The sequence below is a fragment of the Athene noctua genome, chromosome 2, assembly GCF_965140245.1.
Source record: "Athene noctua chromosome 2, bAthNoc1.hap1.1, whole genome shotgun sequence".
NCBI classification, from domain to species: Eukaryota; Metazoa; Chordata; class Aves; order Strigiformes; family Strigidae; genus Athene; species Athene noctua.
Window position 1 is genome coordinate 14,957,613 of NC_134038.1, and position 24,956 is coordinate 14,982,568.

General features: G+C 37.1%; 1 protein-coding gene across 1 annotated transcript in view; it reads right to left on the reverse strand.

Moving 5' to 3' along the window:
• Positions 1-24,956, reverse strand: part of COL14A1 (collagen type XIV alpha 1 chain) — a 128,827-nt gene that overhangs the window by 21,226 nt on the left and 82,645 nt on the right. The window contains exons 32-42 of the mRNA XM_074898499.1: positions 24,597-24,739; positions 23,538-23,647; positions 21,707-21,865; positions 17,188-17,265; positions 16,827-16,913; positions 12,552-12,605; positions 12,055-12,150; positions 10,760-10,813; positions 9,501-9,554; positions 1,161-1,214; positions 176-247 (exon numbers count right to left, since the gene is read on the reverse strand). Of these exons, the coding sequence (XP_074754600.1) occupies positions 176-247; positions 1,161-1,214; positions 9,501-9,554; positions 10,760-10,813; positions 12,055-12,150; positions 12,552-12,605; positions 16,827-16,913; positions 17,188-17,265; positions 21,707-21,865; positions 23,538-23,647; positions 24,597-24,739 (961 nt within the window). The remainder of the gene's footprint in view (positions 1-175; positions 248-1,160; positions 1,215-9,500; positions 9,555-10,759; positions 10,814-12,054; positions 12,151-12,551; positions 12,606-16,826; positions 16,914-17,187; positions 17,266-21,706; positions 21,866-23,537; positions 23,648-24,596; positions 24,740-24,956) is intronic.

The following is a 24,956-nucleotide window of genomic DNA, read 5'->3' on the forward strand; positions in this document are numbered from 1 at the left end:
CTTTAATTATAAAAAATGAACAAAGAAAGACCAATATGATGTTTCCCTTAAGCACTAACTGCAAACAGATCATAAGCTATAAATACTGAGGAGTTCTGTAAAACAGTGAAGCCAGGATCAGAAAGCAATTAATGCAGAACAACAAATATAGCAATATTAATTAATTTTTACTCACAGGAGCTCCTACATCACCTTGTGGCCCCTGGCTTCCAGTAACACCTGGAACACCTGGAGCACCAGGTATGCCCTACATGGAAAAAGAGCAACAAAATACTTAGTGGTGATGACAACCAACATCCACAAATTCTGATGACAGAAATGACTGTGTGATGGAGAGGAAGTGCACAGAACAGGCAGTTCTGCCAGTCAAAGACCAGAGATAGAGGGAGAGAGGACTAGGAAGTTCATCTTGCAGAAAAAAGAGCATCAAAAGCACACCTCTGAGAAAAGCACTTGAGAATAATGGACTCGTGTTGCTTGCTTTCTGGAACAGGCACAGACTGCTGAACCACAAGACTAAATCCTGCGATGTTCAGGGCTGTTGACTCAAAAAATTCTTTGTGAAAAGAACATAACTGCTTGGAGAATACTCAATAGCATCAGCAGTTCTTGAACCTAGCAACAAGGCATTAAACTTACCTAACTGCCCTAGCTGAGAAGGATGAAACAGATTCTGGAGGCAATACATGTCTCGCCTTGAAAGCTGAATTCAGCCTCTGCTGTCTTTATTACTCTGTGAGAACATCTGAACACCTGAACTCACCTCCAGCCTCCAGACCAAGCAGAACTTGGTGATTCACTTCAACTAACAAACGTAATTTGAATTCCTTGCAAAAAGGAAGTCTTTATTCAAATGTTAAGAGCACTAATTCCCCTTACATAGTGCAGTTACTTGCCTAAGAACAAGCTATCAATCTATTGATGGAACAACTGTCTGTCTCCCCTTCCCAAGGGAAACATTTTGTCTTGAGCTAAGAAAGAATGGAAAGAAATCGCACTGGACAAGCAGCTCTTTGCCAGCCCTGTGAGTCATGAGAATTTTAACTTCCAGTGAGAACCCTTGGCCTTGGTTTATCCACTGAAGACTAGATAACAGTGACCTACAATCCCCCAAAATTCTTCTGATTTTTACAGTAATGAATTCCATGGGCAATACTCACCATTGGGCCAGGGGGACCTTGTGGGCCTGTGGGTCCATCTTTGCCAGGAAGGCCCTATAAAAGAGAAATATATGCAATTTTATCAGCTTTTTCTATGTAATTCATGAATCTGTTCCATGTCAACTAAAAGACCTTTTTTCTTTTTTTTTTTGTATTGTGTTTGTTTGTTTTTTCTTAAATTAATAACTGGTGGTAGTGGTTTCTTAGACTAAAATTCCCTTATTTGCCCTGCGGAGGGTTTATTTCTAAAAAGGAGCTATAGCATAGCCGTTACTTTGAAAAAATCCAACCAGTGTCACAAAACTTTTGAAGTAAGAAGCAGCAATCAAAAACTCTTTGTACTGGCAATTTTCACCTTGGAGTAAATTTTATTTATAACACTGCTGTAGTGAGGTACACAAGAGTGTTTGCTACCACAAGATGGGTCACACTTTTACATCTGTTCTTACTGGTTGTAACTATTCACAGTCCCAGTGATTAAGTGCTGAAAGATGGCAACTGAGAGTCTATCTCTCTGCCCAGCAATACTGTACACATGTACTAGCTATCACCGAGGTCCTGATTCAGGAAGCAGCAGGAATGCTCATGTGGTTTACATTATGAACGTGCTTCAGAGCTTCCAGAAATGAGAGCCAAAAACTAAAGATAACTTGGAAACTGGAAAGCAAGCAAATCATAGAGAAAAGACTGGCCAGATGTAGAAGAAAATACACTATTAATAAAGCATTCTTGTAAATTAACCAATATGCACATTTTGTATCCACATGCTATAAAGCACAGGTTTCTGAAAAGCCTGGTGACGTCAATTCTCTAATTACTACACAGCCTAAAAAAGGATAAATATGATCTTATCTCTGGCTCAAGAACAGAATATGGAGGTGAGAGTAGAAGGAAAGAGAGGGTTTGAAAGTGTTTACGCTGACAGACACAGTAAAGAACATTCTAGGCCTCAGTATCTCATAGAGTTTCAGAAAAAAAAACCCCACATTTTTTGTTTTGTACCTTTTTTCTGTAACTATTTTTGACATGTTTTTAGTGATGAATATAGCATGAACTATTAGTGTAATGCTATACATAATTTGAAAACTATGATTCAAACCTGCTATCATATGGCAGGAGAATATGTTCTGCCATGTACCTGGAAAGGATTTTTTTTAAATTCCACCAGAAAGGTTTTTGATGATAAAATAAGTCACACAGTCAACCCATATCATCTATGCATCCCTAGACTTGATAAGGAAATACCTTTCGATTTCACAGTGTAGCCAGATGGTTCCCGAAGCTTCAAGTACCAACAATAAGAACTAAAGCAAATATAACAGCTAAGTGGCATTGAAATAAAGATATTGATAGTGTCTCTATCACAGTAGTTTTAAGTAGGTTTAAGACAGAGAAAAGATTGCAAGCCTAGCTCAATTAAATACATTTGCAAATGAAAGTGTGTTTAGTCTTCAAAATTGGTGTTTCTAGAGGAGACAGAGGTTGGTATCAGCAACTTTGAAATAATCTTAAAATTATAAAACAGGGTTTCTGATATTCTCTGGAAGAAGCATTTAATTGTGAACAATATTCTGAAAAATTCAATGATAGCTATTCACCGTTTCATAATAACATGGAAGTCCCTAAAAGATAATGCAAACTAAACTTTGTAGCAGTCCTTTACGAAGACTGATAACTTCATATTTATAAGTATGTTTTACATTTTAAAGCAAAGGTTTAAAATGCACATTTATTTTTGATCAGTCCTAAAGCAGGATGAAAACTGGTTGGACCTTGTCAAGAGCTTAATTTAACTGGGAGGAGGGGAAATGGAGAGCTTTCCACTGTCTTCTAGCATCTAGTGTGGATTAACACAAACTTCTAAAGAAAAATAATGCTGTATTTCCCTCCCTTCTCCCATCTGAGTCAAAGAGTAGAACTAACAGTGTGATGAGAACCACTACATTTTCTTTGAATATGTTTCACTATTTCTTCTGACCAGTATTCTTACTCTTTGCTGCTCAAGAATAATCTCCTGTCTATTCTCCTAGGATTCAGTTCTCTTGGAAATATGTCTGTATCGCTTGGCCACAAAAAATCGCCTCATATGTTGGATTTGAAAATTGATATTTACAAATGAAGTCAAAGAGAGGTTTGGTTCAAGAAAGACTATGGCAATACCTATTCCGTCATGCAGGTAAAGACCAAACATATCATCTGTGCTGCCAACAGTGTTTGAAGATGATGTTATTTAGACCATCCGATGGCCAGAATGGACCTGATACTCATCCTGAGCTTGTGAGTAGTGAGCAGTGATTAGTAGGTACCATGAAGTTAGCAGGAGAACTGGGAATGTATTTCTTCTTGCTCTTTCTCCCATTATTTTTGGTTTGTGTAATGTAGAAGAAAATAGAGCATTGTGAGAATTCACAAAGTTGTATTGAGAGCACAGAAGCCTTAAAGGTATTATTTATTCTCCCATTTATTGAAATCTCATCTTCGCTTATCCATCTCCAGAATGACTGGGGGAAATACTTAGCACAACAGCACTTTCTCTCTGATGCAGTCACATCCAAGATAGGAATGACTCTGTACAGAGGCACTCAATCTCCTCCATGGAGCTGCATGTCCCAGAGCAGGATGGAACAGATTTTGATGTGTGACCTCAGATATCGGGCAGTTTAGAATCAAGATGCGTATTATTTCGGAAGGTTAACTTAAATCAGGGCATATTTTGCGAATGGCATGAAAAACAATTATGGAGAAACAGTGTAGCTATGACAGAATTTTTTATAAGGAGCTTTATTTGCCAGAATACAAATGGCATTACAGAATGTAGGCACCAGCTAAATCCCTGCAAAATCTCAAGTCTGCTGAAGTCAGTGGAGACTGCTGCTCACTTCGCTATAAACTCTTTAGCTTTTGGTAGACTTGAATTTGTTTGCGGTATTTGTGGAGAGGTGATTTTTCAAGCAGGACTAGACACTGGCAAAACCTCAACTGAAGCTGCTGAGTCCAGGCTTGAAGGATATTCATTCACAGCCTTTGAATATATCTAAAAAAAACACACGGCAGCCTGGGACCATGCCTGCTTCACCTTTTATTTTTCTTTTTCTGATAAAAAATTGAAAACCAAATGTTCCTTATTTCAAGATAGACCACTGTGACTATAGGAAAAGCATTACTAAACACCATCTCAGTGTATTAATCTGAGGTGTAGCTTGCAAAAGATTTTGCACCAACATAATCTATTTTAAAGTTAACCCAGAAAAAGAGCAAAGATGTGTGTTTTTTTCTGAAATATTGGTCAGAACACACAGCCTTTATTTAATTAAAATAGGCTAGTTCTGTTTTAACACACAATAATGCCGACTTGGCATGTCATCTCTCCCTTGTGAAACTACCAGTGCTATCTACAAACTGATAGTTGAAATTATTTTACTATTAATTCTTCTATGTTCTTTTGTTCTTCTACTGCATATCTTTTGTTAATCAGTCATATTTCTTCTCCAGTATTTGAAGTGTGCTATTAGGATTAAAATCTAGAAGATAATGCTCTTTTCCTTGTGTTTCTGTGTCCCTTTGACTATGCCTTTGCTTGTAAATGAAACAAGTTCTTAGAGAAAAGATGTGACACAGCTCATATCAATGTACATGTGGCTTTGTGGAAAAGAGCCTGGGATTCCTAGGGAACAGCAAGTTGAAGATGAGCCATCAGCATGCCCCTGCAGCAAAGGCAGACAATCACAGTCTGGTTGTAGAAGCATAGCCAGCAGATTCAGCAGCAGGTTCAGGGAAGTGCTCCTTCACCTTTTTTGAGCACTTTTAAGACTACCTCTAGAGTCCTGTGTCCAGTTTTTGTATACTCAGTACAATAAAGACTGACATAATGGAGCAGGTCCAGTGGAGGATTACCAAGCTGGTCTGGGGTCGGAGCACAGGACATATGAAGAAAGGTTGAAAGAAGTGGGTTTGCTCTGCTGGGGAAAGCTTATTGCTGTCTAAACTACCTAACCAGAGGAAAAAGAGATATAACCACTCTTCTCAGAGGTGCACAGTGATGGGACAAGAGGCAGCAGACACAACTGGAAACAGGGGAAATTATGATTAGACACTAGGAAGAAAAATCAAATAAATACCAGAGAGATCATGGAACCTTCATACACAGAGCTGTTCAAAACTTGACTTAACATGGATGTAAGCAACCTGATCTGATCAGACCTGACCTCTGAAGGTCCCTTCCAACCTTAATTCTGTGATTCTATAAATCCCACTAAAACTGTGCATTTAAACTGCCTACTGGAAATGGCTTCTGATCTATGCTCTCCCCTGAACAATGTGCTGGAAGAGTTCTACTTGGCCCAGCCCAACACTGCCAAGAGGAATGATAAGCATTAGACTGCATAGGTCACTAGACAATGCTCAAAAACATGTTCTGGCAATATCTAATTTACTAGTCTAAACACAGGCTTTGTGTCCCACAGCTGGTCTCTTTGCCCTCCTGCTCTGAGAGTGAGCTGAACAGGAGCCATTAGGAGCAGAAGAAATGTTTAAGAGACTGAATCATCCTCTCTACCAGTAGGGATATCTTAGTGCAGATCAGTGTCTTCAAGCAGGATAAGGAAGGTCAATGCTTCTGGACTCCAGTCTAGCTGAAGCAGCTGAGCAAGAGAAATCAAACATTTGACAGTTCAACTCTCTGTGCCACTCTTATCAGACACAGGGAATTACATACAACAGACCTTCTTCCAGAACTTTTTACCTGCTAAGTAAGGACAATGCCTCTTTGCCAAGGAGAAGCTTGGCCAGGAAAAGACACCCCTGGGGAAACCACAAGGCAACAGTGAGTAGTGACAGTGTCACGGGTACAGGAGATACAAACTTGAGACTCAGAATGATAGAGATCCCTTCCTACATTGCCTCATCAAGCAGAGTATGCTTGCCTCTCAGGATGATATATTAGGCTTCTCTTGTTGCAGCTGTGTAGAGCTGTCCTCTCAGGTGGCCTGCACTTCACAAGAAAGAACAGGGATTGCAACTGTCACCTGACCTTGGATAGTAGCCATGGAGATATGGGAAAGGGAAGACTTTTCCCCCCTCCTCTATCTACACATCTAAACAAGGGTCAGACTCAGTCTGCTTCCAAACTTTATACTCTTGGCTGAAAGAGATGAACCAAAAGCACAAGAGAATCTAATTACTGTCTACGTGCTCACCAGAAGCATGATGTCGGTTTGGATTCTCCTGCATGTGCAATTCAAGCTGTATCTTTCAACATGATATGCTTGGGAGAGTTGGTGGAGAAACACAATCTGTTCTCTTTAGTAAAACCTGTCTATATTGCCAGCTACAGATATGGGACAGTAAGAGAGGACACCAAACAATCACAGCCCCAGCCATAAAATACAAAGAAACCATTTTCTATTTTATAAAATCTTTTATGACACACTTATATAACTGGAAGCTGATGAGAGGGGAGGGGACTGATCCTAATGTGGAGTCTGAAATGTAGATTTAAACCAGTTCCCGGACAGGTTTTAAAGTATTGTAATGGACATTCAGAAAGTTTATTTTATTATCAGACAACACATTTTTTTTACTCTGATTCAATCTTCAAATGGTATTTTTATTACATCCCACTATTTTTCATAGTGAGGGTATTTCAGTATGAAAATGGTCTTTGTATGAATTCACACGACTGACAGGGGATACGCTCTATTTCTTAATGAGGTACTAAAACCCATGAAAACCAAATAAACCAGAGAATAAAAAGGGCAGTTCAAAAATACAAGAAGAACCTTGTTGAATTAAAACATTGAGGGGAAAAAAAAAAATACCATTTCTCAACTGATTTCAACAATAAAACCAGAAATTATGAATGCTAGAAATCAAAACAAAAAGGAAGGAAAAAGAACTGTAAAAGTTAAATTATTCCAACTGCCAGCAACTGGAAGGAAAAAAAAAAAATCTCCATTCCAGGACTTCTTGAGTCTATCATCACACTGTCCCCCATTCAGCAAAGCCCTTGGAGATCTCCCAATAAATATCAGTCCCATGATTATCTCCTATTAAAATCAGTGTGATTTAGCCATCTGTTTAAGTACTTTACAGCACTGGTACCACTATAATTAAGAGATTTCAATGAACAATAAATACTAATGAGGAAATGATGGCTAAGCTAAGAATAACATAGAAAATCTCGGTTCTAGTAGTATAATAACTGCAAAACAGTTTGGCATCTTGGCAAATAGGAGGAAGCCCAACAAAGGGAACAATTAAACTAAAAGGCAAATTCTCAGGAATTTTCCAGTTCCCTTTTGCTGTTGCTGCAGTTATGCCCTTTAGAATGATGTCTTTCTCCAGTGCTTGGCCTTCAAAGCAGCAGCGGTGAAATCATTGGTTTGAATCTTCAACCATTAAAAGCAATTTTATGTTGTCATAACTTCACAGAAATTAAATGCGTTACACCACCATTAAATTAGTATAATATCATTATTTGTTGCCATAGAAGTAATTACTGCTGGATGATATTACACAAGGGTCACACAGAGACAATAACAGGCTAGCAGACCTAATTTTATGAGATCTAGGCTATTTATCCAGCTCCTTTGATTAACACCAGAAGAAGGTGAACACACAAACAAAGCATTATTATCATATCTATAAAAGCTAGCAATTTATGTAATTGCCCTGCCTTATTATGGGCAACATTGAAGTCTTCTACAGAATAAGCACTGCATGACCTTTCCAGGCTATATCAAAAGCCTTTGCTGCACTAGTCTTCCTCCTGTTTTTTCTCAGAAATGTCATCTCTCTGCACCAACCTTCTGACTACCACGTGGGAGAACTAGATCAGTTCTGAACTGTTGGCTGACATAAAAACATGGCTGAGGGTCTCCACTGCTAAAATAGATAGCTACAGAATGAAGTAAAAACACAGAGTTCTCTTCTCCCTGACCTGCAGAATGCTCAGTGTTCCTCATGATCAGGAATGCAGACAAAGGAGGCACATACCACTCGCATGTACAGCATCTAGCACCAAGCCACCTCAACCTGGCTATGACCAAGATTAGACAGCATGGTAGCAAAAATTTAAATATCCATCAGGCTCCAGGTCTTTATTAACCTGGAGATGAACAGGTGACACCAAGTTTGGGGAACTTAGAGAGAAAAAAATTCCAATACAGTCAAAAGAAGACACTAAAAACATGCAAAAATGAGCTTCCATAAAGAAGAAGGCATCAAAGTATTGTAAGTAGGGAAAGGAATATATTTACCTTCACATTTCACAACTTAATTGAAAATCAGAAGGCTATTCATCTGATTAGAAGGTTATTCATCTGATGATAATGTTGTGTAAATCTATCTTAATAAAATTATTTTATTGATTTTAGAGAAAAAACATCTATGCATTGCCCAAATTCTACAGTAACTTCAGTGAAATTCTTCTATACATAAACATATGCCAATGCTTAAATTCATAATAGTGAACTCAAGTACACATTTCACTATAGGGATGGTTTTTTAGAACAAGGTCTCAGGTTAATGCCAGAAATCCAAAGAAGGTCCAGATTTCTCTAAAGTTATATTAATGTATCCAAAATATGATCATGAATATGTAAATCTTGTTCAAGTGAAAGTGAAAAGTCATATTTAATAGTGATCTTCTGCTGTAGACAGGAATCTAGTACTATGCTAACAATAATTTTCCAGAGCCTGTCTCATAATGAAACAAAATTCTCCCCAAGGAGACAGGAAGGGTGACTTACAGGTTTAACTGCACACATGAATATGTGAAAATTTTTTTACCGATTCCCAGACAAACTGTAAGTACCTTCATTTGTTCTATAAGAAGCAGAATAAGGTAGATTAAATTTTAATATATTCTTCACCTTTTCCTCATGTCAGCAGTTTCTACAGGTATTGTTTTACATACAAATATTCAAATACTAAATTCTCCTGTTGTTGTCTGTTATTCATTAATTAGCTAGAAAGAAAAATTAGATCATTGCATCGGATTGCATGCTAATTATGTACCATTTAACCACCATCTGATTTTAAACATATAAGCAAATGGACTAATTGGCAGTGGTGTGACATCCACTCCTGTCAAATGCATTAAACACAAAGACAGTGCATGGCTCCCCATTACTTATTTAATACTTGTCAACCCTCACCCACCAGGTGGAAGGATACTCCACCCTATCGGACTTCTCTGCTGATTGGCACAGAGATATGGGTCTCCAGAAATGACAGACTACAAGTGACACAAACGATAATAAATCAATCATGCTGGAAAACATATCCATTATGGAATGGAAACTCTTAAAACAAATGCAAAACACATTCATTTTACCTTACCCTTTGACCTTGAGCTCCATCCCTTCCAGGTGAACCTGATGCTCCTGGGACACCCTAAGCATTATAAAGGGAGGGAAAATGATGAGATCAAGCTAAAAGAATCCAACTAAATCACCTTTCAGTGACATGCTTTTGGTATGACATGAAAGCATGTATGACATGCTTTCAGTAAATGTTTTGGATAAATGGAACTAAGGAGCTCAATAATGGGTGAAGAGATTCAGTAAAGGTATTTCTGTGAAATGACAGATGGCTAAACAGACATTGTTAGAACGCATAGGTTTCATACCGCCTCACTACAATTCTCTTAACATTGACAATTTTGTCAAGTCAGGCTTCCTGTGCCACTAAGCTGAAAAGAGAGCTTGATTTTCTACATCATTCTTGTGTTGTGTTGTCAGTACCTCAACCTAAAAATAAAACTGCTATTTCTCTCTCTCATTTCTTAAATGGAGTCTGTTACCATATTGTCTGAAGTCAGTGCAGCAATACCAAAGGGTAAATAGCTGCCTGAGCAGGATTACAAGTTACATCCAGCAGTTTCCCATTGTTCGGATTAAATGTCACTCTGGCTCATGAAGACTGCAGAGCAGCAGTCTGGGACCATTAATGCAGTGGTCCAGAAGACTAACAAAACTGATTCATGAGGAAAGGCTGTATTAGTTTATTATTCCTAGCACATATGAACAAGAGGGGAGAATCTGGTAATGACCAACAACTACTGGAGGGATATAAGCTGAAGAGGAGCATCTGAAAAGGGAAGAGCAAATTATCCTGGAAAGTGGAAAAAAAATGGAATGCAAACTCTAGACTGAATACCAGGCACCAAACTGAGTAAGATTCACTGAATCCTACAGCTTTTTAAGATTTTGTGAATCTTGTGAAACATGGCATCTAAAAAGATTAAGTGCCTGATCTGTCCTTGCAGATAATTCCAGGAGGAATTTAATGGATTTAAGGTGAAAACAAACAAACGCTAATTATCCACTGTGTAAGCAGAAATCTAAGAGTGGATCTGAGACTATAGAGACCCAATTTCAGTGTTTAACAAGGTCAAGAAAGTAACTGGTTCTTCAGTCCCTGAGTGATTTGGTCACTGCACACTAGCATACCCTGGATTCCTGATTCTAAATCTCATTCAAATTCACCCCAACAACACGCTTCTCAGCAGTTTTGGATATGTGCCTTAAATTCACAATGATGTCAATTCAACATTCAAACTTAGTAAGTGACAGGTTAAGCAGTAACTTAGGGAATACCTGCAGTCCAGGAAAACCAAGATCTCCCTTCTCTCCCTTTTCACCTGGTGGCCCCTGCAAATTAATAATCACACATAGTAAACCAAATACATGGTTACTTTCCCATTTTTAATAGTCTCTTTCAGCTTCTTTAAAAAAATCAACCAACCAGTCAGTAAGAAAACAGACTATTTTACCCTGCTGAAGGCAAAACTACAGACTCCATTTGCAAAACTGTAAATGAAGAATTTACAAATATAGAAAATAAAACAAAATTTTAAAATACTTTAGAATTAACCTGACAAAATTATGGCCATTATGTTATTTGAAAAAGGTAGTTATTTTCTTTTCTGCTCAAAGGAATCTGTTTCTCTTTAGTCCTCAGAAGTATTTCCTATAATGATGAAACCAATGGATTTCTATGGAAACTAGATGGGTTTCTACAGTACATATGCATGTCAAACATATACTTTTCTAGAAAATAAACTATTTTTTATTAAATTTTACGCAGAAACACAATTTCTTTATGAAATAACTACTATAATTATTGTATTCTGTATTATTCTCTGATGACAACATCATCAAGAATATACAGTTTTGGTAAATCATTATATTGCACAGCAGCATCATGTAGACTGAATAAAAAGAACAAAGTGTATTATACTGCAGTAAATTTTGAAACAAGAAGTTTAGCCAGAAAATATATGTATCTACTACCTTTCAAGGTTTCAGTGTACCCATCTACCAGAGACATACATGAAACAAGATTAGTGCTACTGGTTCATTATTCTACCAATGTGTCTTTATGATGAAATTCTGAGACTTATTTCACAACAGCATTGTGGCCTAATCATCTCCTCTGATGACAGACTCTGTAAGTGTAGTGGATACTATTGTTTAATTCTGGCAGCAAATACGGTGTTCTTACTTGGGTATACCTTTCAAGTCAGAACTAATCTACGATGAGCAATACCACAATCAGAAAAAGATAAAATATTAACATTTTGGTCTGGGGCCATGCTACAACCCCAATGCAATTTTTTTCACTTGTATCCAGGCTTGGATGCTAATACCCTGGGTCATATCCAACTTGCAATCAAATCCCCCCAGCTAACTAAAAGTTCAGATCCAAACATAAACAGGAATGTTGGCACTGCACCCACATCCAGTATAGGTTAAACCCAAATCCACAGTTCCACCTGAAATATTGAAATTCGTATTCTGATCAGGACACCAAAAGATATTTTGGTCTAGTCTAAGATATGTGCTGTTCAAAACATCCCAGGAAAGAACCCCATTGATTTTATAAGTCTCACTGGAAGCCCTTGAATAGAAAGTCCACTGGGTCCTTGTGGTCCTGGAGGTCCTTGCGGTCCAGGAACACCAATTTCACCTCGAGGTCCATCTGGTCCCTATAGTAGCACAGGACATAAGTTAAACTCTTATCATATGGACAAAGGCAGCTTCTGTTTGAAGAATTAAATACCAATAGACTCAAAAACATCTGAAATATGGGTTGACATTTGATTGAGCAGTTAGGGTTCAATTTAAAACTGCCTGGTTCCTTTATAAATACAAAAAAATGAAGATTCATGCTGTGACAGCAGCATTCTGAATTTTATATCTTTTATCAAGGAACAAACAGGACAAGAAATTGTTATGAAAAGAGACACACCAAACGCCAATGGCATTTCACTATGCTTTTTCCTCAGTGACATCAGAGACAGTCTGGAATTCATTTCAAGGTTCATATGCTGCAGAGATAAACCAAAAACCTGTGCATCTGTCAACTGTACAGTGCTGTACAAAGTACCTTTGGACCTGGGTCACCACGATGACCTTTGGCACCTCTGACACCTGGACCACCCTGTGAAGAACAAGCACAGGACTTGCTGAAAACCAGAACTCTCAAATAAACAAAAACAAAGTCCAGAGAAGGCCAAACAGTTTTTTCTTATTCCTGAATCAATGTTCAGGAATCAGTAAATATACTGTCCATATCCTTCCACGGGAGTAATTAAACTGAGAACATACTTAAGTGTGTCCGTATGCAGGAATAGATTTAAACACAGATGTGATTACTTTCTAGAGCCAAGAATGCACACCACGTAAGCATCAAAATAACACTGAAAGCTACCACAGTGATGGAAATGTATACATGTGGTCATGGGTTCCTCTCCAGTTGCTGAAACCTTCTGAACATCTGTCTGTTCTCCCCAAGATCACCACACTGATAAAGGCTCAGTTTCCAATGACTCAGGAGTATTTTTCCAGCCAGGACAACTCCAGGATCTACTAGACTTACCATGGTTTAATTGAAAGCTACTCTTAGCTCTCAATACTCTTTTCCCATTTTTCTCTTTTTTGCTTTCTTCAGCGGTGCCTACATCTGTTAATCATTTTTAACCAACTGTTGCCTTTTTTATTAGTATCATCTGAGCCACTGGAGTTGCATGTATCTATGGATGGCTGCCATGAACGTGTTTTGCATATACATGCTAAATGTGCTTTGTCCTCTAGGACAGCATAAAGATACTTTTTTTCACTATATTTAGATCCATTTCCCTCTTACTCCACCAGAGTATATTGCTTGGGATATGAGCTTTACAGCAATTCTGCCCTTCTTTGTAATCAAACAGGATCTTGTATAACTAGGCATCATAACTGAATAGTGTTCCTTGGAGGCTACAATAACAACAAGTACTTATAAAAATAACAGCAGTTACATTGAAGAATTAAAAATAGAAAAATGCTTATCACATTAAATGCATATGCAATATCAATGAGACTTTAAATAGGAATGCCAATAACAGAAATGTTTAGAAGTACCAGGGTACCCTTGCTCTTCAATGAAGCTATCATGATACAGTCTTCATATGTGCGACTACAGAGCAGTTTTCTACTCCTTTCCCCAGCCCCTTCAGTCTTCCCACTTTCATCCCACAGCTCTATGGCCAAGACCCATTCCACCACAGTCAGCTCTGACCCTAAAATCTCATCCCACGCTCTCCATAGAACCATGTTGCAGTTGCCAGTTCCCAAATTCCAGGTCCTCACATTTCTGCATTCCAGACCAGGAGCTTCCCTCTGCCCTTTTTCTCCTGCCTCTGCCTTTCTCAGATTAAAAATTCCTATGCAAATACTCAGGAAAATAGCTGCAACTTTTTAACATAAACAAAATCACACAGTTTGCTCCCATTTTCTTCTCAGAAACAGATTACTTTTTTACTGAGTAATAATATATATTTAAAAATAGCCTGATGATAAACCAATCCAATCATGCTTTAGGATTCACACTGAGTTTGATACACTTATCCATGCTTTAAACCCAGTAGCCTTTGCTTGGTAAAAGATGAAGTTCCAGAAAAGCATTGATTTAAGTTGAAGAGCCTCTCCCACTTTTCTAATAAACTTGCTTTGATGGTTATTCCCCAACACTTCTAAACTTGTGTCATTAATTTCAAATTTTTCATTTCTTTGGCTTCTACTTCTAGCCAAGAATTCCTGTTATACCTTTTTCTCTTATTTTAAATAACTTCTTAATAGTCAGTGCTTTCCCCCAGAAACAGTTCTTAATCAACTCTTATCAAGTCACCTCCTTATTCCTTTTTTAACAGTTAAAATCTATGAAGCACTGAAAGCTTTTCATTGCAATTAAACTTCTCCAGTCTTCCAATATTTTTTCTCCTCCCTCATCTTCTCCAGTTCTGCAGCATTCCTTTCAAAATGCAGGCATCAGGTTTGTGTGTTATCTTACTTTTGCTTTGCGTTGGGAACTTCAGACAGCATTATCAAATTCTGTCAAAGATTAAGCCATAAAAGCAATATCCCATAATGAAATCTGCCAGATAATCTTAACTCTAAAGAATAATTTGTCTTCCCCAAAATGACCCACTTCCTAAAAGAGCTTAAAAAATATTTCCAGATACTATCCCAAACAAATGGAGGCCTTTCATTTAGAGTAGTCTAATGTCTAAAACTGGTTACATGGTAGAATCTTGATCCCTTAAACAGAAAAATCCTTGGCTTAGAGAAAAGTCACATGACATTTTAACAACTTGGAATAGTATTGACCAGACAGCACATGTGACTTTCTGACTTTTGGTTGGCACAGAGATGAACACTGACTTTATTCTTTTGCCCTGGTTTTTCCTAGGCCTTTTATTTTTTTCCAGAGCTATGCCATCTAACTGTCTGGCAAAAAAGCATCACTCATAAGAGGCTGAGTTCCAGAATCACATACTCCTCTGCCTAAGCAGCGATTTTTCTGCTCGATTTTAAGCCTCCTCTTGCATGACACTATGCTACTCAAAATACAGTTAAACCTAAATTTAATAAATAGAAGTACATTATTTTACTGCTGGATTAATCTTTGCCAATTCCTGATCTGCATGTTTCAACTATAGCAATACACATCCTTCCAGTCAAAGAATTTTAAAGCATTTTTCATTTGACTGTGAAATGTGGTCAAACTACGCAATTTCAGTTGCATTTTTCTGTGAATTATTCCATTCTCTTTTTCACAGAACACAAATTGGACACCTATATACAGAAATTAAAACCTTAATCCATACTTGATTTATTACCTACATTCAAATAGGAGAACAAAATAATTTTTCCTTGCTCAAGATACTGCTCTTCAGCAAATTTTTGCCCAAGTTCGTTCTCAAGTTTTTGTACCAGAGCTTGAGGAACAGTTCTTGCAGAAAGACTAACACCTGAGTTGTTACTAGGATAAATATCTGCTAGGATCTACTACATGAATGTCTTACGTGCAAATTAATTTTGATGTTGAACATGTATCTCATGTAATTTGCATACTTTAACCTTTTCAGAAACTTATGTTCCTTCACATTCTTCATTGGCGGCTCCTCTTCAAAACATGCTCTTGGAGCATCCAGGACAGTATGAGCAGAGAAACATGCAGTTCAAACTTGTTCACAAGAGGGCCTCATCTCAAGCTAACTTAGCAAGCAGCCCTAAGATGCCAGAGTAATCAATCTAGTTGTAAAAGAAAAAACACATGACCATGCTACAAACATCCAAGTTAGGATTCTTATTAAACCAAACCAATAATAGACCACTGCAAACAGAGCCCACAACTTTTCTAAACTGCTAAAAATCAGCCTTGGGATATGAGATTGTGTTATCTAACTTCAGTGACCCATATCACAGTTGTCTGGTCTGATCAATTCTCTGAGTTTTTCCACAAGCCAGTAAAGAGAAAGAACATTCATCCCATCTTTCTAAGACACTATGCTGAGAAGGAAGAAAAGTTAAATAATTGTCTATAGACTTATCTAGTTCCACTGGTTATGCAAGGAACTTAGATATACACTTATTGAACTTTTACAAAGTAAACACTTCGATGAGTTCCAAAGCAACACCACAGCAACACCACAAAGCATAGATAGAAGTCGTGACAGTGTGTATTGCATCATTCAATGACAAGCTAGAATGAACTTCAACTTTCACCAAAGCCAGTTAATTTCATCTGCTCTCCTCAACACTTTTTGGTATCTCTCTGCCTCTGGGAACTTTCAGAAGAACCAGCACTTTCAGTTCTGCTTTCCAATAAATATTGTAGCTCTTCGGTAGGGCTTTTAAGACAGGAAAGTCTTTTTTCATCTTTTACCACACAAGAGGCACTGTCACATTCCATACCTTTAATTCATAAGCATGCTGTACATTTCAGAAATCCAAACTCCAAGCTACATTTAATACATATATGCTAGAGTAGACAGATAGCAGGTGATTAAAAAACTGAAACCAAATGGCACCAACTATGACATATTTATTAATGCTACAGATAGGTAACAGGGTTCAGGGTCTAAAAGACTACCCTAACTGCTCCAGGTCTAGATTAAACCATTAAAAATTTGACTCACTTATTGGGTGAGGAGGTTTTTTGCAGCACATTACTTGGCATCTTTGGTATAAATTGAACATGATTTTATCTTTTTGCCCATGCTTAAAATCCTAATTTAACTTATTAGTTATACAATGGCAGTATATTCACATGTCTTGGAATAAAGGTGGCCAGTGGACTATTTGGTACAGTTGACTACAAATCTAAATAAAACCTTACCGGTGGCCCAGGAGGTCCAAGCGGACCCTTATTAGCTTCTGAACAGGAACAAGCATGAGGAAGGGCAGGGCAGTTTTCCTCATCTCTCTAAAAGAAGATCAAGATAGGAAGAGAATGATGCCCAAAACTTTGATTCAGAAGTTAAGAATTTTATGAATTTAAGACAGTACTGCATAGATGCCTCAAAAGCACCTGCTTGATTTAGAAATATACATCACATTGACTTTCAATAGAACAAGTAATTCAAGCAGACTTGGGATTATTTCAAAACTCCCAACTTGTCAATTTCCATTAAAACATTTGTCTCAATGAAAAGGAAAGTAAAAAGTAAATTCTACAGTTATTGAAAGAGGTTTCTTACCAAGCCAGGAAGCTCACAGCATTTGTCGCGATTGGCCCATGAGGTAGCACAAACAATGTCAAACATCTGCAACTGCAACTGTTTCAAAACAAGGGTGATGTACAAGATCACTTTTAGTTGTAAGATCAGTGCAGAATGAAACCATCAGCAAGAAAAGCTACCTTAATTTAACACCCAGATTAGACAGAGAAAAGGCTATCTGACTTAGAGCAGCTAACCACAGATACGCTAACCTAAATGGTAAAAGGCTTGTGTTCTAACCAACATGTCTGAACTATCAGACACTACGTGGATTGAACAAGCTGTTCAAGGTTAAATGTTGCAGGTATTTGTTGGATTATCCCCACCTCCTTGATTAAATTCCTGATTTCGCCCAATGGTGCCTCCCAAAACTTTTTTCTAGCAAAGGAGGCATCAAGAGACAGGCAAAAGAGAGCTCAGCTCAAAACTGAGTAATTTCTCTTAACCCACTAGTTTGGTGCTCAGATTTTATCTATGACAAGGTCTCCTGTAGCTTATTACTTACACTGGAGCTGAGCCAGAAATAATATTTATCATCTTCTCCAGTTTTATTTTACTTCAGAATATGCCCTCTCTTATCCCTATTATCCCCAGGCAATGAAAGTTTAAGGATGGTGAAAAGCTCACTCAACACATGACAACACTACGCAGAAAACAGAATTCTCACCACAGGTCTGGGAACATGGTTTGGACAAGAGTTTAATCTACAATACACACAACTGGTAAATCTAATGGCTGCTAGGTACCCAGAAACAATATACTAAATAGGACTCAACGGTAAAAACAATTTGTTTTTACAGCCTTGAACTGAACAAAGGGGTCTAGAAGAGATGAAGCCTTCTTCTGTTACTATTTCTATTCTTTTTCCATGCCTCATTTATGTGCATACTGAGTAGAGAGGGAAAGGGAACAGAACATCCCATTAAATTAACCCCACATGTTAAAAAATGTGATGAACTGCTAGAGATAGAACTCTCTTTGGTTTTGCTCCCATTATTATTCTTTTCAGTGGCATTATTTTAACACTAGAACAGAAGAGTGAATTTTAAGACTTTCTTAAAACTGCATTGCTTCTAAAGCTGTTAAAATGAACTACATATGTGCACCTTCAGTTTTCCCTCTTTTTTTCTTATATAATCAACCATAATTTTTTAAACCAAGGAATACTTTCATATACATACAAATTCTTTTTATCTGCCAGCAGATTAGCTGGTTTGTAGATATGCTGTACTACAGATGTAGACACATGTGAGTTGGTTCCATGCCAAACACCTTAGCTGGAGTGCAGCATGAAGGCAGCTTTTGGACCCTCAGTTTGGCTCCACAAAGTCTGTCCTGAGTCCAACAAGTCTGTATCCCTGGCTACATCAAATGCAAGCTGGCTCCATGTGGAGCCACTTAGATGCCTCTTTGCTACATGTCCCAGTGCTACTAATTCTGGGAGGACTTACTAGCTTGAGCGCAGTAGCACTTGAACATGCATGAACATATTGCTCTGGGACTCAGAATGACCCTGGGCATTTGCATGATACTACTCTTAAGCAAATAAGACATCCCAGAAAAGAAGTGCAAAAACACCTGAGCTCGTTGTGCAGAAAGCAACTCAGGTTCAGAAGTAAGTAGTACTGCCATTTTTTTCCATAACACAGTCCATCCCAAGCTATTCTGTTATCCTTAAGGAAGGTTGACAGCATTGGCTAAATTTATACAGTCCTACATAGGTGCGTATATGCATTTGTTTTCTCGAATTAGACAATCTAGAGATCCACTGTGATAAAGCAAATTGATGTAAAATAAAGCAAATAAACATTCCCTGAATTGCTGTATTCATCATCCAAATGTTGAATGACTCAGTGCCCTTATTCTAAAATACTATATGGGTTTCTCTGACTCAAGCTAAATAACCAAACAAAGCCTTCTTTGCTACCATTAAACATTTATTCATAATTCTCTGTATTCACAGTGATTTTGCTTTCTAAATATCTAGTCCTGCAAGCAAAACCATTAAGATGGAAAAGTCTGACCATCCTCATCTTATCAGGCTACAGTTCTGCAAAGACTTCTCAAGACCAGACTACATCACATGTTACTGTTTTTAACAGTACATACACACAGAGGTAAACAAATTTTTTTTAAAAAAAGAAACATCAGTAAAGAGAAGGTTTGTAAATTGTAAATAAACAATGTTTTAAAGCTGGGCTTGTCATTAAATCCCACTGAAGGAATAATAAACATTACTTGCTGCATGTCATGACGAGGTTTCGTTCCTCTGGCTGGAGTGCCTGATCCACACACACCTCACTATTAAGGGATGTTAAAAGGGCCAGGCACCTTTAGCCTAATCCCCTTTTTGTCTTATCTATCTCTATTTCTGCCTGTTCATGGAATTGCTGGACACCATATGCATCGATAGGAAAAAACTCTAATACAATTATACTCCTTCAAAATCAAAATGTTTTGCAAAATTCAGGTGATGCACTGGATTCATTTATTTTAAAAATACACTAAAAGTATTCTGACAACGTTAAACTGTTTCATGTGAATACAGTCAGAACAAAACATCCAGAATTTTACTCCAAAATAACTGCCTGCCTGTTTTTATTTTATGTAACAAGCATCTCCAAAACTAAGATTAAAGCATTTCATGAAAATACAGTTAATGAAAAGAGAACTTTTCAGAACTATCAACAAACCCTGATTTCCATATCAATTCAAAACAACTTTTAAAATGTTTTACAAAAAGGAATTTTCCTTGTATGCATGCCTTCAGGACTCTCTTAAAACTGTGAAGATACTGATACGGACTAAATCTGTTTCCAATGGTGGCAACAAGTGCTACCTAATGAAGCGCAAGATTATAAGTCATACTTCTACCTTACCCTACTAGCTTCCAATGACTTTCAGACCGGGGATTTCCTGTCCCAGATCTGTTAACAACCAATATTTCCTTTTCATTCATTTGTCCAGGCTTCCCCACAATCTCTATAAATATTTAGCACTCACAAAATTGTAGGGTAAGGAACTGCGCTGATCGACTTACTACCTGTTGTGAGGACAACGTCTATCCTGCCTCCTACTACCTTCCTTTGACATCCTCTTAATTTTTGGAGTAGAAGAAACCAACTCGTTCGTGCTTTAAATGTGACTATTCACATAAGTTCTACTTAATATGAATAAAATGTGCAGAATGGAGAATTTAAAGAATGGTATTTGGGTACTTTCCTGACCTGCTTGTAATTTAGTATACGTGGTAATACTTGAAGGCAGCTAAACAGTGCTATGGGGTAAAGAATTTTTATCTTCAGCTACACATTTGTAGTCTTACGTCAGCTTTACAGTTCATTTAAACAAAACCAAATTTTTCAGTAAGTAGGCAGTCTGACTTATCTTTTATAGATTCCTGGCTTCTAACAAAGGACACTATTTCTTTCCACTTCTTTACAAAGCCTTCTCTAATTCCAAGATTTCCTAAGTTTGCCTTTTTCTGTTTCTATTGAAAAGGGACTACAAAAGTTTCTCTGTGTAATTGTCTTTACAGGCTTCATATAATTATTATCCATAAGTTTGAGGCCTAAAGGCTCTTTTTTGTGCAGAGATATTCTGAGGGCTTATTATTTACTAAATAAGAGTATTTCCATATAGTAGCAAGTAAATACATTTCTGAAACCTCATTCCTATTCAAATCAAGCCTCGAGTTCAAGGTTCACATTCTCTGCTACCTCATTCTAAGGTCAAGAAAGTTCAAAAGAAAATTAGCAAGCAGTACTGCACAGCAAAGAAGTCTTCCTAATATCATTGTCAGATTGTCAATTCTTCTTCATTAACTAAATCTACCTGAAAAACCCACACAAACCTTCTTAATGACATCTGAAGCAAAATGGAAAGACTCCCATAGGTTACCATGCAAACAGAATGATCAGTTACTTCTTCTAGGAGAATAATTTCAGAAGAATGAGAAGCATACTTAATCCTGGGGAGGATCTTTCACATTTAAATTATTTTATATTATAAAAGAACTAGATATACTAAGACAGGGACTTCTGGGGGCCATCTGTGTCAGACCAGTTCAATTATTTAATGAATGGATAGTGGTGTTAGGGTAAACATAGATTAAGAGGGAATAAGAGACATGGGGAATAATTATCACTCAAAACAAAGTTTAAATGATTCTATGCAAAGGAGTCACACATTATATTACTCTGTGTAATGAAGTTTGGACACAAGTCATATCTAAGTGCATCAACTGTGTTCACATATGTGTTTGAAAATAACATTTGAACAATGATGATCCAGTGATTTAATTTATTAAAATGATCAAAAATAGGTTCTGCCTATGTTGATAACTATTGCAGGCTTTGCAGAATTTCTGAAATGCTGGAACTTTACTGTTTCAAATATAAGTTTACTCTGCTTCAACTTAAAACTAACTGCAAATATCCCAAACATTTGTTTTTAGAATATTTTAAATAGTTTAAAGAGTTTTTCTTGTTCTACTCACTGGCGCAGAGTTGTCTCTTGGTCCTCTGGATCTGACCATTCTCCCCAGCACTTCTATGCCATCAGAACTGATATTCCCTGCTGCATTAATGGTCTTCTCGCTCACTTGCTTGCAGTCAATGATTATTTTGGCCGTAGTCTTGCTGATAACAACATGCAACTATGCAAAAGAAAAGATGCTTTAACATATGAAGGAGCACATAGGATATATTAATTTCCTGGAAAAAGGGGAAAATTTTTTGAAATGAGATTCTCACTCCATGTTTCCTAATGGAATTTGGAGAATAATCCATAGCAAATAATCCAGATGACCTCTAGAGGTCCCTTCCAACCTGAATTATTCTATAATTCTAATCTGTTTAATGAATTTATTTTATTTTTATGCTTACGGAACCTCTGCACACAAATTGGCACTTACATAATTTATTTGGTAAGAAAAATATCCCTGTCAAAACATCTACACAATGTTCGTATAGCACCCAGATCCAAAAACCCTCTTGATTTATGTGGTCAGTAATAATTCCTGGGCCTTGTATGATCCTGCTATATAGCACTGGATTTCACCCATACATCCTTTATAGCCACTTGCAAAAGCCAAAACTAAGCAGTAAAATTTAGCCTGTAAATTATATATTAACCATACAGCAAAACTCTCCATAGTGAAGTTTTTAAACTGAAAAAAATCAAGTCCCATCAAACACAGTAGAGAAGAGCAAAGCACAGCAACAAAATTACTTCCTTCTGCCTTGACTTGCACTCCGTTGTGTGCTGCTGATGCTGCAAAGACATTCCTAGCAGAGAGGACTAGCAACAACTGTCCTGTCATGGGCAAACTCTTGGTTAAATACAGGAAAGAACAATTTTGAGCAGGGAAAGACCAGATGAAGGGCTGGTAGAAATGCAATATCTGCTCTATACCAGTACACTACATGGAGGTCAGAGCCCAAGGTGTAGGAAAGCACACCAGGAAGAAATCCTGTAGCTGCTTTGCTATGGGCTCAGATGGAACTAAATAACTGAAAAGCTGCTACGAATTTGGTCTCCTCTGCCTTTCAAACACATGTATAGCAAGGATCATCATTCAAAACGCAGAAAAATACTTAAGAGGAGAATGTGCTAAAAAGGCCTCATATATTCCTCCAAAGCACAATTTAAGAGTCAGAGTTAGACCTCAGCTCTGACCCACCTTCCCCTTCTCACTCCATTGATTAAAAAGGAAGTCCAAAAAAGTTAAGCTCTGTAAATACTATCCGTCAATCTACAGTTTCCTTAATTTTTTAGAAAAGATACCAACATCAGAAATAAAAGTAAATAACAAAAGCATCTTCCACAAAAAATCCCAGTACTACTTCATCTGCTTTCAGAAAGAATGTTACAAGTTCTCTAACAGCCAAGAAAAGTGTGACATGGCATAGCCCTTAAAATATATTATAAAATAACAACTCTGGTCAAAAGAATGATAATTTTTTTTCTGGACTTTTTGAGTGACATTTCCAATCCAAACCTTAAAAGGAAAAGCCAATTTATTTCTAAACTACTTCTCAAGGCAAGTATTTTTAATCAACTCTAAAATACAGGCACAAAACACAAGATGAAAATTGATCACATCTGCTTCATCATAAAAACTATGATTTGTTTAATGCTAATTCAACATTGCAAAGAGACTTATGACAGTTTGGTAAATTATTCTGAATATGCAAATATATTTATTTTGGCAGTGGCTGACCATATGAAAGATTTCAGAACATGAAAAATTCCCAAACCTTTATTAAGAGTGCTTTTTTCTTTTTTTTCTTTTTTTTTTTTTTTTTTTTTTTTTTACCATTACCAACCTTATGAAAACTCCCATAAAATATCTTTCTTATTTCAGGACCTTCAAAAGTCACAGTTTGAAAATCTCCTTTGTAGTCATAGTTAAAGAAAGTCAAAGTTTTACCACCATCTGTGTGAGCATAAAAATAAGGGTTCTGTGTTAGAGGAAGAAAAAGCCTGATACATTATTTGAAAAGGTCAATATTGTGTTTAACAAAGACAACCACAGATGTCAGATCAAATATTATTAAAACGCATTCATAAGTGATATACTGGTCTGGAAGTAACAAGTTATCTCAGAGAAATGCTCTCTCCTGGTTACACAGGAAGGATGGGCCCATAGTTGGGAGTCTACATCACCTATGTCTACCTGATCTTACTTGCCCACTAGTCTCTGTAGGACTAGGACAAGAAAAGGACACACAGATCCTCAGTCTAGCTAAATGTCTAATTCCCACTTATTTTAAGGAACAGATCTAAAAAGTTCTAGGGAAGATAGAAAGATAAATACTAATGTATCTCTCTTACAATTGGCAGCTATGAAGAACAGCTACCATAGTATCTACATTTTTTCAACAGTAAATATGAAAACCTTCTAAATTATAATCCCTGTTTTACAGTTGTGAAAGTCAAATTAAGTAGAAATGAAAAGAGTCATCAAGAGTTCATGTCTCCAGCTCCAAGTCTGCTATCCACCAGATTGCATTTACTCTACATATACCATACTGTCAGTACCACTGGCATATATCAAGATAGATTCTATTAGAACCAGATTCAGAGCAGTGGAAATTTTAAAAGCAAAGGATTAGCTCCCTTACATCGATCTGCATCTAGTACAGCTCTTTGGATGTCAGTATCACTGCTCCCAGTTTAGAGCAGCATACTCAAAATCTGACTCTAACTCCAAATTAAACTCAGTTAAATTAAATCTAAAAGGCATCCATTAGAGACTATTACCTTCCAGATTCAGGTAGTTGTTCTGGCAGCAGATTAAAACATTGACAACAATAAATCTAGACACAGAATGAATCATTTATACAGTTAAAGAAAAAATCACTGATAAAATAGAAAATACATACTATCTAAAATAACTCCAACCAGTGGTTCATATTCTTCATTTAAAATCTCCCAAAGAGCAAATGGCTCCTGAGGTGTGTCAGGGAGTATACGAAAGAGAAATGTAATGGTGTAATCAGAAGGGAGACCTTCAGGATGCAAATACCTGTAAGAGAAATAATGTCTTTTATACTGAAACAAATTTTAAATCTGGCGATTTACTCACCAGATGTTCACTTAACACACTTTCTATTACTCTGTATATTTCTTTGGAAATCAAGACTGAGAAGCAATATGAATAAGTGTTTTCAAAATCTACCCAACTTAATATCTATCAAAAGAGTACTTATGAAGAAAGAAGAAGTTATCTTTCCCCTAGAAAT